The 16,192-nt window shown below is 38.3% G+C and overlaps 1 protein-coding gene and 1 long non-coding RNA gene across 3 annotated transcripts in view; one reads left to right on the forward strand and one right to left on the reverse strand.

Moving 5' to 3' along the window:
* The window catches only part of entpd1 (ectonucleoside triphosphate diphosphohydrolase 1), a 32,547-nt gene extending 18,226 nt beyond the window's left edge, over window positions 1–14,321 (reverse strand). The window contains exon 1 of one of the 2 annotated variants that reach the window (XM_066665470.1): window positions 14,194–14,321. In XM_066665470.1, coding sequence (XP_066521567.1) covers window positions 14,194–14,209 — 16 coding nt within the window. In that variant the 5' untranslated portion in view covers window positions 14,210–14,321. Of the gene's footprint in view, window positions 1–1,929; window positions 1,969–14,193 lie in introns of those variants that run through there. The other variant, XM_066665476.1, reaches the window with a different exon arrangement.
* On the forward strand, window positions 1,557–2,450 carry LOC136692244 (uncharacterized). Its single transcript, XR_010801931.1, has 3 exons — window positions 1,557–1,690; window positions 1,786–2,053; window positions 2,164–2,450. It is a non-coding gene; the product is annotated as an uncharacterized lncRNA (long non-coding RNA).
* Window positions 14,322–16,192: the final 1,871 nt, after the last annotated feature.

Raw genomic sequence — 16,192 nt, forward strand, 5'->3', positions numbered from 1 at the left:
CAAAAAAAAAGGGGTGGTGACAACTCCCGTGCGAAACGCCTGAGGCCTCGCCAGGTTTGCCACCCCGTAGCACCAGCCTGCCACCAGGATAACTCCGGAGATGGGGAAGAAAAAAAAAAGCGGCAGCAGCAAACGCGCACAGCAAACTCTCACCCGCATACAGCACGATGCAGCTCAGCGCGTCGATGTAAACAAACTCGCAAACGGAGTCCAGAGAATCCACCGGAGAGACGTCAGACGTAGGAGTTAAACAGTTGAAAAAGTAAACAAATAACCAGGGACGAGGGAGGGGGGAAGAATAAAAATAAAAATAAATAATAATAATAATTCCAGCGAGAAGCGGCAGCAACAAACGCGCGCAGCGTACTCTCACCCGGAAGCTGAATATTCACGTAAATGCCACTTTTTGCCTTGCCTAGCCAGTAACAATATATTTGGGGTCATATCCTATAACAACTTTTATGTTTTTTGTTGAACCTGATCATATAAAGATGTTTCTGTACAATTCAGAATTCATTAGGTGTAGCTGGAAGTAACATCATCAACAAGGACATGGCCAACATATTTCACAAATCAGGCTTTCCTACACCCTTATTTTTCCGTCATTCTTGTGCAGGGCAAATGGCATCTCAAATAAACTTTGTTCCACATTGACCTCTTCAGTATGCCTTAAAGCTGGAGTAGTTGATTTTGTAGGAACCAGTAATGTTTATAAAAAAATCCAACTGAAAAATTCCTAACTTGTATATTCTGTTGTCCTTTCAAAGCCACACCTCTAAAGCACAGGCTTTAAAGGTCACACGGAGGTGTGAAACAAGGTGCCTTCAAACACCACCTACATAATTCATGTCTGCCCTCTGGCTTGAGCCTCATCCTCTCTTGGAAGCCCATGTGTGCAGCATTCAAGCCGAGGATGTGGGATATATATATATATATATATATATCTCACATACATCAGTTTTTAACCTTTTGACTCGTACAAGAGATATTTGTCTTTGATAAACATTCTGAACTCATGTCCTGAACCACAATCTTATTGATTCAAGGAATGATTTTTCCACTCACTATTGTAAATTCAATGACTCACGTGGAGATGCCATGCTCTACAAATATTGGCGTTCTCCTGATTCTAACATGCTTGGCTCAGGCCATGAAGAGCTTGATAAATTACTGCCTTGAATCAAGTGCAAAGTATGAGAAATATGGAGCATATGGGCTCCCCGGGACAGAGATTGTGAATGCCTGCACTTGGGGATGATGTATGTATCTATGTACTAGGAGACAAATTCTCTGGGTATCAAGAGAGTCCTTAAAATATTGGACTTGCTTCCCTGCAGTGATGTTCCAGTGTTAATGTTTTCCTCATTCAAGGCAGAACCATACCATCATGTTAATGTCCTCCTGGAATAGATCATCAATACAACATTGAGAAATACTTTATTTTTCCTGAAGCAAGCTTAAATAAAATGCAGCTGTGTGCAACAGATTTGGCAGCTTTTAAAATACATACATATATCCAACTCGTTTTGAAAGTTTTCAGCAGGTTCACAGTCAGGTCACTAGTGATAGATAACATTACAGTGTGTTTACTCTATCTGCTACAGCGACTAAAACAAGCCTAACGTCAACGTTAGCGAAGACTGTCGAGTGTTTACGCTTCCGACAACTGTTTGTGAGACTTTCTTCATCCGTAAGTACATTTGCCTAGCCCTAACTTTGCCCCTAAATTTAAAAGCAGTATTCGCCTTAAAATGTGATTATTTTCGTTGTGTGGACCTGCTTTAGGTAACCCCAAACGAAAGGTCCCCGAAATGTTAATGTTTGAAACAACAGGTTTTGGTCCGCAAAACGGAAAGTATTCCTGGTGACATACACTCGGAGGGAGACTACAACTACGGGACTGAGGACTTAGTAGCACTGCGAATTTACCCAAACTCTGGCCACAATCCCGTCGGAGGTAAAAGCAGTATGAACACCGTGGTGGTTTCAGAGGAAGGAAGAGCGGTGCAGTCACTTCCACCCCGAGGGTCTCCATGGAGACGGGGTCTCAGCAGTGAGTGAACTGTTAAATGTTAACACTGAATGCTTGGACAGAGCCCTTGTCAAACTGAAAAAATATGAATTATGCTTTATTGTTGTTGTTTTTTTAATGTAAATTTCCAGTTTCTACAGTTTGAGAAAGACAGTGAGAACAGTGATGAAGAAGACAGAAGTGTTCAGTGTCAGTTCAATAACAAATGCAGCATTAGATTTATTACTGCCTGGGTCACTTCCTGCAGATCACTTCTGCTCATTATTCAATATGTGTTAATAACCAGACAGATATCCTTTTGTTCCAAAGCATCCTGTCTTTGGATTTTTTGCAAAAATACAGCCTCCACCAAGTGAGTTACGTTTGAACAATGAGAAACAAAGTAAACAATTATAAAAATCAATTATATATGCAAACAAATGTGTGAATAGCTTCTGCATGGTAAAAATAAAGAAAATAAAAAGTTGTTATTTTAATTGACATTAGTTTGATTTTATTTCCCTGGCATCAGTTTTTTCACTTTGTTGTCAACATTGAATATCTATATGGAACTGTTTACAGGTGATGAATGCTAACAGTAATTTATTTTGTTATCATCTGTAGCAGAGGTGATCAGTCTTGCTCAAATACTTTTAAAATTATTCAACATTCAGCCTTGCATTTAGTCTTGCTCTCCCCTATATCATGGCAGAAACACTCTGATGATAAAGAGAGCATCCATGGTTAATTAATTTTTGTATTTTTATGTTTTTAGCTTGGTAAAAGTTAATACAGAGTATTTCTTCAAGTACAGTAACAAAGCTTGGGACTGCTTGTTTCAAGGAATAGTAATTCTGTACCACGTGATGGGTGGATGCCGCATCTCACAGTTATCCCACCATTGCGTAACAGTTCAGTTTGAGCAGGGGTATGTCACTGATTTCAGCATGTTCCTCTGAAACCAAATTCAGTCATTTCAAATTATTTGCCAATGATCTAAACAAGAAGACCCACTCACAGCTCTCGGCACTGTGTGGCGTGTATAGTTAAGCTTTGTAATCTTGTCCCTGACTTGTCACATCAGCCAAAGTGTTTTAAGGGAATTCTTGTCTGGCCAAGGACAAGGTCTCCACAACATTCCTACAAACACCAGTACCAGATCAAACACACCATATCTAAGCCTGCTACACCTAATTATTTGTGCCTCCCTTTGAACATTACACAGGAAATGTAAGTCATTACTACAGCAACAGTGGAAAGAAACAAACCCGTTCCAAATTAAGTGACCCATGGCTTGGTTGTGAACAGCCAAAAATCTGCTTTCAGATTTCAGGCCTCTGATGAAAACTGTAAATACACAATAAGTCAATGTGTGTGACTCTGTTTGAAAATACAGCAGACACTCACCCTCTTTGGCTAATAAATTCTCACTTCTGGTCTGGCTCCACTTTGAGTATCTCCCATGAATTTCTCCTTAAATGTGTCATTCCTCTAATAAGCAATAACTTAGCAAGAAACTTATCACCATGTGAGCATCTATACAATGTTGCACCCGAAAGAAGAAAATAATACTAGTCTAGTGTGAAGCTGGGCATTACTGGAACTCAGCAAGGTACAGCAGAATTAATGCATCATCTGTAGGCTTGTCTGTGCTGATCCTGCTTCATTTGCCTGAGGAGATATAAGCCAAGGGATTTGTTGCATGAATGGTAAATAGCAGTTGATACAGCAGAGCAGAGATCACAGTTAGTGGTGTTATTAAACAAAAAAATAAATGAATAAAATTACATAATGTAACGTTCTATTCCAACCCACTTGTTCCCTACGTAGAACCTAAGCTGGAAAACAGGCAATTTTGACTGAATGAATTTTGTGATGTCACAGAACCTACATAATTTATGTATGCACATCTATTAGGTCTCAATTAGTTTAGCCCTGACAATTTATAACTTTATTTATAAGGTATTTTTAAACAAAGGCTACTTTGTTTTTGAAGCTCAATGCTGTACAGCCAATCAGAATAGAGCTCATGTACATACATCAATCTTAAATTCAGAGTTACAGACACAGTCTATTTAAATGTAAGCAAGAAAAACTTTGTAAATTTGGGTACATTGGGAAATTTCAAAGCTCTGAATTAGACTGAGATCTGAGCAAACAGGAACAGGAAATTGAATTATATTTTTCACTTTAGTGCACCAATACGAATTAAATACCACAATCCACATCAAAAGAATTACAACAGCAGGATGAGGTGTATCTGGCTATGGGAGTCTGCATTAGTAGAGATCAGAGGACTGAAACCATGTCTTAATGACAGTGTGGAAGGTATTGTCCTGATGACAGGTGTGTGATCACTTGTGCACATTTAGCTTAGTGTAAGGCCTGCAACTTACTTATTACAGTAATCCTGATGTCTGCCTAACAAACACATTACCACAGATGAATAATGTCTGAGTGCTGTCAGATGTGCATTGTTTAAGATCGTCTGTGCCTCATTCACTGAGGTAAAATTTCCTGTTCAGTCAAGTGCTTATTTTGAGATTTAGTAAATGGAGAGAAAATATTTTTGAACTGTTTTGAAATCACTGAAATTGTCTTAAAACCAATCCATTCATTCATTGTCTGTAACAACTTGTCCAATTCAGGGTCGCGTTGGGTCCAGAGCTTACCCGGAAGTGGGCGCAAGGCTAGGGTGACCAGACGCCCTCTTTTACCCGGACATGTCCTCTTTTACCCGGACATGTCCTCTTTTTTAGACTTAAAAAAATGTGCGGTGGGAATTTCACAAACATCTGGGATTTTGTTTTTCTAGATCTTACATGACGCGTTTTTCGTTCACAAACTGGTCCCGCCCTCCTCTATTCTGTTTGTTTCGCTTGAGTGAGAAGGGGGCGTGGTGAAGTAACCTAAAATCTTCGGATTGGACGGTCTGACCTTAGAGCTACCGTTATTGGTCGATAACCTTCTCTGTAAACATTTAATTGGTCAGTGTGCACGTCAGTAGTCCTTGTTTACATCAGGCAAAGCTCATGTACCTACCCTCATCTCGAGCAGCCATGCTGAAACGTAAATGTAAGTTCTCGGATGAATTAAAGAAATTCCCATGTTTTGTGTAGCAAAAAAAGGTGTAAAGGACCCCCCCCCCCGAACTTGAACCCACAACCTCTAAGTCCCTGAAGTTGTGTGACTGCAACACTGCCTGCTGCGCCACCATGCACCACTAATACCAAATTATTCAAACACTATTTATGCAAGCAATTATTTAATATGTTTGAATTTTTTGAATTTTTGAACAAGGCATAAAGTGCAACTCACATGAGATCAATTGATTAGTTTCTACTCAACAGGGCAGGTCCGCAGATGGCGATGGCCAAATAGGTTTAGTACAGTGTGTGCTTAATAATTATAACATTAAGAAAAAACATTGGAGTACACTGACTGATTTCTCTTATAAAACTAGAAGGTATCATTTAAATAGACATATCAATTAATCCTGAAGCTTGTATTATTATTAAGTTATTTTGTGCATGAAAGCCTGTCACTAAGTGGAAAAAAATAGGCTTGCACATAATTGCCATTTGGGAAATCAAGCTCTTGTAACCAATCAGGAGAAGAGTAGAAAATAGTTGGCCTCAGATCAGGCACACAATGATATCATTATTTGGGCAACTCCAGACTGACTCTGTAGACGAAAATGAAAAGAAACCGCACACACACCATCCCACAAGGCCAAGAGTTACTTATTATGAAAAGAATGTTCTGAACTGATAAAGGCAGGAGGTGTGCTTGTAGTCAAATGTATGAAAGACCTACAGCTGTTCTGGGTTTGTGGCCTCCCAGGTGAATTCAGACAAGAAAATGTTGACCATATGTGACTATAAATGATTACACTTATGATATTAGGCTTCATAAACTTTTTTTCCAACATTTCCAAACAACACCCTTGAACCATATAAGATGTACATCTGAACATAATTAAACTGGGATGACTCTAATTATTCTCACTGTAATTACAGGAAATACTTTGTTTCTGGTGGCTTGTGGCAGTGTTTTAGAGTTTATTGTTTGAGCTCTGATTGCCAGATGATGCTAGTGACTTCAGAGGTCTAGTTACTATATTACTAATAAACCTTTAGTTAGGTTGAATATCATCTTTTTTGGGTAATTTGTAATTATGTCATAAATAGCAGATTGGACCACAGATAGCTCTTGTTGTTTGATGAGAACAGAAGTCAGAAGTCTGGTAGTACGGTTTTAAGTTGTGAAATGACTAATGAGTGTAGACAGAGTGAGACACGCAACCTCCATTCCTTTTTCCATGATGTCATGTTTTAACACTGCAATTTTTGTGTTACACTGACTTATAGAAGAAAATGTGATCCATTTGTAAGAATGGATCTGGCAAAGTTGGCAAAAATATACTGCTATAATAGAGTTAGGCTGTAAGACATAATCATAACATCTTACAGTTTCCAAGAACCACCATGGTATATGACAATAGGGCAACATTATTCAATGTCACTGTGTGAACATTCAATTCAATGTTCTACCCTCAGAATTACAATCACAGTGCCCAACACCAAATATTCTACATACCAAAAATAAAACGTAATATTTGCATTTTCCACTCCCTATATATCTCTTATAAACCAGCTGTTTTTGTAACTGCGCTTTTAAGGATGATCTCTGTAAATGACATCTGTTCTGATCTGATGCCTTTTATTGTGTGTTGAATAAAATTAAAGGTCAGTTCTACTTCATTTTTTAAGTCATGCAGACATAGCTTCTCCTTATGAAAGGAAATTGCTTAAAGGTTAAATGGTTCTTCATGCACAAAAAGAGTACAATGTTAGTAAGTAGATAAAGAATCTGTAGTGAGATCAACTAACTAGTTCTCAGAGGACAAGAGCTCATTACTTCAATTCCAGCAGATGTCTCAGTTGGTCAAAAGGATGTTCTCTTTGCTCCAGACTGGGTACTGTGTTATGAGTAGTGTGTATGTGGGAACTGGCAATGAATCACACTATCACAGAATGCCCACAGCCTTCTCACTTTGTTAAGCCTCTGAGTAAGCTCAGTTTAAACTGTTTTGTTGACCTAACCGGATATGCATTGCTTATATATAATAAGAACTAAATAATTCATAGAGCATCCAAAACAACAAGAGACATGAAACATAATGCATAATTCGTTTCAACCGAAATGAAATGTGGTTCACCCTCCATATTTGGCTTATCAGCAAACAACAAGACCATGGCACTCACTCTCTCACTTTTAATCATTAACACTTCCTTTGGAAACCCTGGGGGGAGGAGTAGACGCTGAATCATATAGTTTTATCAGCCATCACATTTTTATTTATCCATTCCACTGAAAATATTTTAATGATGAGAATAGAACAGTTGTTGATGACTGCACTCATCTTCTTTGTTTTTGTTTCCTGGCAGTTTTAACACTTTATTGCTCTTGTTGGAAGGTTTTATAGTCCATGCTCTCTCCATAGTTATTAATTATTAATAATTATTTTGTTAGTTTAGACTATGCTTTCTGTGTGGTGGTAGAAGGAGACAATTTGCTAATGTAGATAAGTCTAAGAACTTGAGCTGGATTTCTGGACGACTTCAACTTAGAGCTAGCAGGCATCTTGGTCTCAGGAAACATAAAGAAGGAAAAGAAACTTTATAGGATTTTATTTGGAAGCAGGAGTTACTTTGAAACCCCCCCCCCCCCCCCCCACACACACACACACAGAACTTCAGTTAATTTATGGTTTTGGCTCTGTGTGAGCAAACGATGAGAAGTAGATTGAATAGGCTGGGGGGAGTTGGGGCTAGAATGAGACTGGGGAATCTTTCATGTTGTCTTTAGGTGACCTATACCTTTGACCCCTCCACATGTTACTGTTAAGTCCACCTCAGCAGCAAGAAGATTTCCAAACTGGAAAGTGGAAGTTATGGGAATCAGCGACTTGTTTGGTGGATATGATTGTATAAAATGTGTAGAAATCCATTCTGGGGTATGGGGGATGTGCTGTGTTCTGGTTTCCTAAGCAAATGTATATGATGATTGTGAGAATAAATAAAACATGAAACTGAAAAGCAAAATTGCATTGGACCATTCAAGGTGAGTTAAGTCCGTTAGTGCGAGTGCAAAAGAACTGCTCAAAAACGTTCTGGAGGCAGAAGAAAGTAATTTATTTACCAGCCAACAGGCAGTGATGAATGTGATTGGTTAAAACAGATACCGTCACATAAACCTGTAAAGATTTGTCTTTACAAAGAATAAATGTACAGTACAACTTTTTTATTTGTTAGAATTAGTGAAAAAATCTCAGTATTTTGTTTTACATAAATAGAGGGTAATGTAACTCAGAGGAAGCTGCAGAATGTTATAAAGCTCTGCTGCCTCTGAGGCAGATTTTGAAGAATTATATTCCTGGACTTAATTTATAATTGCTGCCTCTACAGAATATTATAAAATAAGGCCCTGCAGCCTCTGAGGAAGCAGAACATTATTGTATGTCATTCTGGAGCAGACAGACAGAATCTGCCTCATGAGCAGACAAATTTTATTGCATAATAGTCTGCAGCTTCTTTTGAGGCAGCAGTCATAACTGAAATAAGTTCTTCAGAATCTGCCTCAGAGTCAGCTGAGCATTCTGCAGCTTCCTCGGAGGCACTGAGTTACAATATACTCCATTTAAGCAAAACAAAACACTGAGATTTTTGCAACAGTTCAAATTATGAAAGAGAACAAAGTGTACAGTATTGAACACTTATTTCTTCCAATGTCATTTCTAACAGTCAGAGCAGTCAAACTAGGAGGGTCTAGCTGAGCTTTACTGATTTATGGTCTGGTATTTGGAAATCTCCACCCAATCCTTTTAACCAATTACGTTCAGCCCTGCTTGTTGGCTGGCAACAAATTACGTTCCTTCTGCCTCAATGGCTGCACTGCCTCTTTGACTTGACTTGAGAACATTCTGACTTGTGGTTTTGCACACACTCTCAGCAAATTGCCCATTTAAGTTGGAAGAGAATGACTGTATGAAAAGCTAATGTCAGCCTCACGCATCCATTTAAGGAAGAATGGATAATGTAAATAAAAGCTTAAGTGAGCCTTGTGATGCTGTACTTTCAAACAGAATGAAAATTTAACATCCACATGGAACTGCTTGTTTCAAATGGAAACAAAAAATTAAAACAAAAGCTTATTTTTTGATTGGTGATGTTCCATTGGAAGCTTATTTTTGCTCTGTATTGTGGTCAAACTGTATTGTTTCCTGCTTACACCAGTGCACCATGCCCCACAAGAGAACATGCAAGCAAAAGAGGCTTGTTTGGCCATAGCTCTCCAAGCCTCACAAGCAAGCTTGACTCAAATCACTCCATCTATTACTTTCAGCATTCTATAGTTCAGGACTAAGGCACACCCCCACTATTGTTACTCAGATAAACAGCTCTTGGACCCAGATTGCATTTTTAGAGTTTGTTTTATGATTATTTAAGGCTTTTTTTTTTGTCTCAGTACTGCAACTTTTCTCAATTGTAACAAACAAATCTTATGTAGTGTAGCTGTATTTCAGATTATTTAATAAGATGACGTATAATTCACTGCTGTTAGGCTTTCAAGTAGGAGAAAATGTCTTATTACTGCCAGATGCTCATCTCTTGCAATGTCTGGGCCATATGTTAGAGTGATTAAGCACAGGTCATAAAAAAATTATACATAGAACATAGAAAGGTTGGAAATCTGTTAATTTGTCAGAAAAATATATTGTATTTTTATAAATAAAAAAATATCCTAAAAAAACATTATGCAAAGTATTCTGACTATAGTTACAACTCTCAGTTTTTCGGTTTTAACAGGAAATGAGAAGTTAAGTTCAACAAAACAATAAACATACATGTAATTTCTGCTGTGTGCAACAGCTTCAACCCACATTTTTGCCCACAGTCTAAGCATGTCTGATGCAGTTTGCATGTGATCTGTAGCTGTGGTAAGCTACATGTGACTCATTCAGGTGTAGATGTACATATGATCAAAAAAGCGTGAAACAAAAGTGTGAAATAAGGCTACATGGCAAATACATAAGCTCATGGTGACAACTGACATGAATTTACAAACATTTATAAAGGCTTGTTTCAATTTTGTGTCATCTGTCTTTGTGCTTTTGCCAATTTGTGATGTTGATGTGTTGTTTTGACACTTTAGGGTCATTATTACAACAGAGCCCTTCCAGCAAAAAACATATGTCAGCTATTTCCCTTTTTAGTAGTTTCACATGCAACACCCTGGCAGTGTTTTTTTTTTTTATACAATTGACTGAAAATAATGACTTAGTGGCCACTTTATTGTAAACTGAGGAGAACAAACAATGGGTTTTAGGACTTACATCACAGTGACTTAATGCTGTGATATTTTACAATCGTAAAGAAAGCAATGGGGATCTCCAGAGTAAATGTTCACGTTTGTTCCACCAGTCTGACTCTGCCATGTATTTCACAGGTGCAAACATTTGTAGTTAAAGACAAATTAACTTCTTTAAGTTGCACTCAATATGAATACAGATGTACGAGTCCCGTGTCTCAGAAAGCACTGTATTTTGAACATCTGTATTCATAGGTAAAATAGTCTATGACTTATGACATTTAGTACTTTATCTTGTGTGTTTTGAAGTGGTTAAAAACTAATGGTTATGTTAAAATAAGTTAAACTCTAATAGGGAAATCTAATGGTTAAGAAACTGTGCTGTCTCTTTAAGAAAGGTACATGATTCACGGGCTTGCTCTCTCTCCTTCAGTCTGCAATGAAAGCTGAAAGGAGAGGTATGTAGAGTGAAACTGAGCAGGATAAAAAGCATTGCGCTTGTGGTAAATGTTCATAAAAAGGTCATAAAAATCTCATGCTTGTTAAAACTATAAAGCTCACTTTAGAATTATCCTTGTGGTTGTAAAAGTCTGTCTTCTTGTCGAGTGAGAGGCCATGTTACTAGCTAATATGCATGCTATATGTAGATTCAGCACAGTGTATTTACTGAGATAATGAAAATTTTCAGTTTTTGTGGAATTTTCCATTATGGGTTCAATGCTCCAGGTGACTGTCTGTGATGATTTTGGTGGGTTTTCCCAGTGTCTGCGTGGGTTTCCTCGAGGTCTAAAAACACAAGTTGGTAGTTGGATTGGTGACTCAAAAGTGTCTGTAGGTGTGAGTGAATGTGTGTGTGTGTGTCACCCTGTGAAGGACTGGAGCCCCCTCCAGGGTGTGTTTCTGCCAAGTAAGGATAAGTCATGGTTCATAATCTACAATTCATGGGAAATCTTGGTGCGAAGCCAAGGGCAGAAAAAGCTACTGAATGTTCATGAACACTGAGCATAAAACTGTCATGTTACCTTGATGAACATAGCCACATGGGCTCATTGAGATTTAACCCAGTCCGCCGCTGCATGAGGAAATGCAACACGAATCAGTATTATGCAAAGACAAAGCCATATATTCATGTGGCACAGGAAGCAACACTGAAGTTCCCAGGACCAAAATCACCTAAGATGGACTGGAAAATAGTGGAAACGTGTTATATGGTCAGACAAGTCCAGGTTTCAGTATATTTTTGGGGAAAATGATTGTCAGGTACTATGTGCCATGGAAAACCACCCAACAGAATTTTACCAGTGAAAAGTGTAAAAAAAAAAAACAGCATCTAGGAAGGCAAAGGGGTGCATCAGTGCCCATGGCATATGCAATCTGCATATATGTGAATATACTATGCTGATATAGAGGGTTATGTTGGTATATTGGGGAGGCATACGAAGTCATCAACACAATGATATTTTCCCAGGAACTTAATTTTTATTTCAGCAAGACACAGAATTTCAGCATGCTACTCTGCATGGGTTACAACATCATGGGTTACAACACCATGGCTTTGAAGACATAGATTATTTATGTGTGACTGATCTGCCTGCAGTTCACATCTGTCTCATAATTGAAAATGTATGGCGTATTATGCAGAGGAGTCTCAAACAATGTTGACCAGACTGTAGAGCAGCTAAAGATATTAATAAACAAATAGAATAAAGCTTGTCATTGAGAACATTGGAAATATTTAGTTGAAATTTGGTCTTAATAAAAAGTTAAAGTGAACTTACAAATTACATACATTTGTAAAATGTATACATTTGATTTTATTACATTTTAATTTTAGGAAGTTTATATCTGAACCTGTCAGTGCAACAGAATGCCAAGTTAATAGATGACCCCCAGTTATATGTAAGGCATTATGAAAAAAATTGTATTATATATTTTCTCTATGTACAATTTCTTTAATATAACAGAGCTTTTGGTGGCAATTTTTGTGTCTTTTTAGGAATTGTGCTTGAAAAGGTTTTCTGTTAATTGCCACGACCAGCAGTGAAATGAAATATTTAGCTATGTATCCAACAGAGCAACATGAAACGGTGATGACAGGATAATAACAATGATCACAAAAGTCTAGAGCTGGCCCCAGCACCCCATGTTTCACTCACACCTCTATTAACGAGTGATCACAGACTCTGCCAATTATGGACACAGCACTGTTTATCCAGCTTGTAAGAGTCTTAAACAGAATATGATTCACGTAATAACATTGTCCCTCTATTTGACAGACCTTAACAATTATTTCACCCAGTCCTAGATGTTTTGATGTATTAATAACGCAGATAGTGCTGCTTTGAACTGTCGTCAGTTTGCACGTCTAATCGTTTTTCCTTCCTTGCAGAGAGGCCTTTTAAAAAAAATAAGGGAATCACCAAGGCCCCACTTCTATAATAGTCTCTTGGGGGACTTCCTCAAAAGACACATGACTTGAATAATAAGGAACCTCCACATGGACCTTGTTGTGTCAGCAACAGGAAATTTGGTTTCCCCTGGTGCAGTAAAAAGAGGGGCTTGTTGATGAGGGGAGTGGGCGGTGTATGGCACTTAGTAAGTGACCAGCTCTGTCCTGTAGCATAAGAATGAGCTATCGGAGTTGTCTGCTGAAGAAAAAGCTACAAAATATATGGGTCTCTTTGTTTAAGGCAGAGTTTTAAGTGAAACAGACATTTAAGGCTCAGTAGTAAACCTTTCTTTAAAAAAAACCAAACTGCACTTTCATAGCGACATTGTTTAGGAAACACTGCCAGGCCTTTGTTTTGTAATGTTGGCTGTCTTGGTTCCCAGATGGCCTGTATGTACTCACAGAGCAGTCTTCAGGGTTACGTAACGGTCTTTCCTTGCTTTTTCCTCTCAGGCTGTCCCTGTAGCATTCAGAGCACAAAGGCAATACCTCCCTGCCCTCAGAGAATGTACATCAGCTGTAATCACTTGGACAGAGACCAAAAGCCAAGTATGGACATATTATTGCATCAGTCAGTACATCATGCTCGGTTACAGAGGATCCAGTAACTTCCATTAGTTGCACTTTGCCTATAATGGAAATTCAATATGAAATGGGGTCAAGTAGCTTTTAGCACTTTGTGGATTATCAGCTTCCTAAACCAGGTGCAAGTCATCTCATTCATTTTCAACAGATCTGGTGATAGAACCGTTCCCAAACTACAGCAGATACAGCATGAAAAATTATATGCTGATGAAGGTTTGTTTGACAGTTAGCTTGGATTTTTTTTTTTTTTTTTTTTTTTGGTTCAGTTGTGCATAATTTTAAATCTCTTTCCAGCTCAATTCAAGGTCGATTTGGGTTATGGTCTTTATGGCATTTTCTGGATATTTCTGAGGTCCATGGTCACTCACACAGTTTAAAACTGCTTAGTCAAATGTCAAAAGCACTTGCTGCTTAAGTACATGGATTTTGTGCATTCCAAAACAAGTCGATGAATCACCCAAGGCAGGAAACTCACTAATCCACTAAACCACGCAATAAAGTGTCCCAATAAGACAAATCAGGCTACGGCATGATCAGTGATGTATATAACCACTGTACTGTCCACAACAGTAGTTCATGAGGAAATCATCTGAAAGCCTTCTGGACCCAAGTAATTTGACTCCAAAGACCCCCAGCCTTCTGCTTTATATGCAGCTCATTTCCCGCCATTCATGAGTACAGAATACAGTTTGTCTTGTGGTTACAACTCAGCAGTGTACCTACATGAAAAAAAAAAAAAAACAACAACAGAAAGAAAAGCTTGCGCTTGACCTACCTGGCCGATCATCCATCTGTGCAGCTTTTTTTATTTCCTTTCTCTCTCCACCTCTCTCTCTTTTCTTCTCTGTCACCCTTGTGTCTGGGTCTCCCTCTGTCTGGTGTTCTTGCTTGTTGGCTTGTGTTTCTCAGCCAGCAGGTCTTTCCCATTCTTGAGGTCCCTTATAAGGTGGGGGGCTTAGAAGTGGGCGGGATTGCCGCCAGCAGCCTTGTCTCTCTCTCTCTCTCTCTCTCTCTCTCTCTCTCTCTCTCTCTCACTCTCTCACACACACACACACACACAAACCGCTACTCACTCACTCTGACACATTACTCGTCTGGTCTTCCTCTGAGAGCAGAAGGAACTTTGAAATTCATGATGTGAAAGCAAAAGCCAAAAACATTCACAATAAAGTAAGTTAATAAACCTGGATTGGAGTCAGAACGCGAAAGCATGAGGGTGTTTGACCTACCAAAAAATAAAAGGTGGCTACAGCTTCAATTCATAATCCAGGCTCTCTCACACTGGCAGCTATTGTCCTGCCACTGTTCCCTTCGTAAAGGGAACTGCCTTCCGGCCAAGATTCATCCGACACAAAAGCATGCTTGTTTTTTTTTTCCTCTCCAGTGGTGACAACAGCCTTTCACTACCTTGTCTCAAAAATATACTAGAATTGTTTATTAACCCTAAAATGCTAAGCTATTGAATGGTGTTTTGTAGGTTAGATTCTTGTGGTTTACATTACAGCCTTTGTGCCTGTGTATTGGGTTGTGCTTCTGTGTTTTATTTCCAGAGGGAGAATACAAAAGATGCAGTGGGAGCTGATATAAGATATTAAATGCTGCTAACACACAAGCCTGAATATGTTCAATAAGTATAGAGTTACACCTAAAGAATGGAAGAAAACTAGAAGCATAGACCATCGTTCTACTTATCACTGTAGTTATGTGAAATGTGGGGAAATGCAGAGCAGAATGTAACACATTTTTGTGCAGGTAAATACACTAAAATATAACTTTCTGATGTAAACAATGGAACATCATTTTTACATTTTCACAGCAATCAGATAAAACTTTACAATCTATACCCTGAAGACTCTGGACACCTTGTCATTGGTTAAGATTATGCTAATTGCCCAGATCTGGATGACTGGCATGACTAGGGACTCAATTATGTGAACATTAATTAGTTCTATTGTACCATATTAAAACTGATACCGATCTGACAGTATTACACTTGAGACTCACAGAATATGGGAGTCTCAGACTTTGTCCAGATGTCCTAAACTTTACTTTGGTTTTGTTCTGATACTCCTCATCCCCTCTGTGGCCCAGATATAGGTTTTGTTATGCCATCCTGCCCTGTGTCAAAATACTGGAGAAGAAAGAAAACACATCGGACCTCCAGTGAAGCAGCTTTCATTGTAAAATACACAGCAGCCTAAACTTTCCAGGAAAACTACAAATCTCAGAGTGAAATCACTGTTTATTATTCATCATATACAATGAATATAGATTAATAATTAAACTGTGCTTTACATTCTTTATTTTTTGCATTTTATTCATTCTCAGTTTTTTCTTGTGTGTATTTTTGTATATTGTTCTTGGTAAACATATGCAGTTTTCATAAGCACGTATATGAGTAAACTGCCCCAGAGTAATGACTGTGATGGAATAAATGAGAATTAGGGATTTAATTTCAGAAGAATGTAGTGATTAGGTTTCACAATAAAAGTTGAGCAGCTGTTCAAGTTCAGTTCATGATAAAGTCACTGCTTATTTCCTCTCCTCAGTTTCTTCATAGACACCCAGGAAAATATATCACCAGTAAGAAATGGAGAAGGAGCAGTAGTAAAAGTTTCTGTATGCACACTTAGTGTTGTAATGATTCACAGCAAAGCAAATTGTACACATTTGGACCCTCAGCTCCACCATATGAGAATGTAACTTCACTCATAATGCAAACTTGTTTGAGCAACTGGTACTTACTGAAAATTATTTGTAGCTCCTATTTAAAA

The sequence above is a fragment of the Hoplias malabaricus genome, chromosome 3 (assembly GCF_029633855.1).
Source record: "Hoplias malabaricus isolate fHopMal1 chromosome 3, fHopMal1.hap1, whole genome shotgun sequence".
Taxonomy (NCBI): domain Eukaryota; kingdom Metazoa; phylum Chordata; class Actinopteri; order Characiformes; family Erythrinidae; genus Hoplias; species Hoplias malabaricus.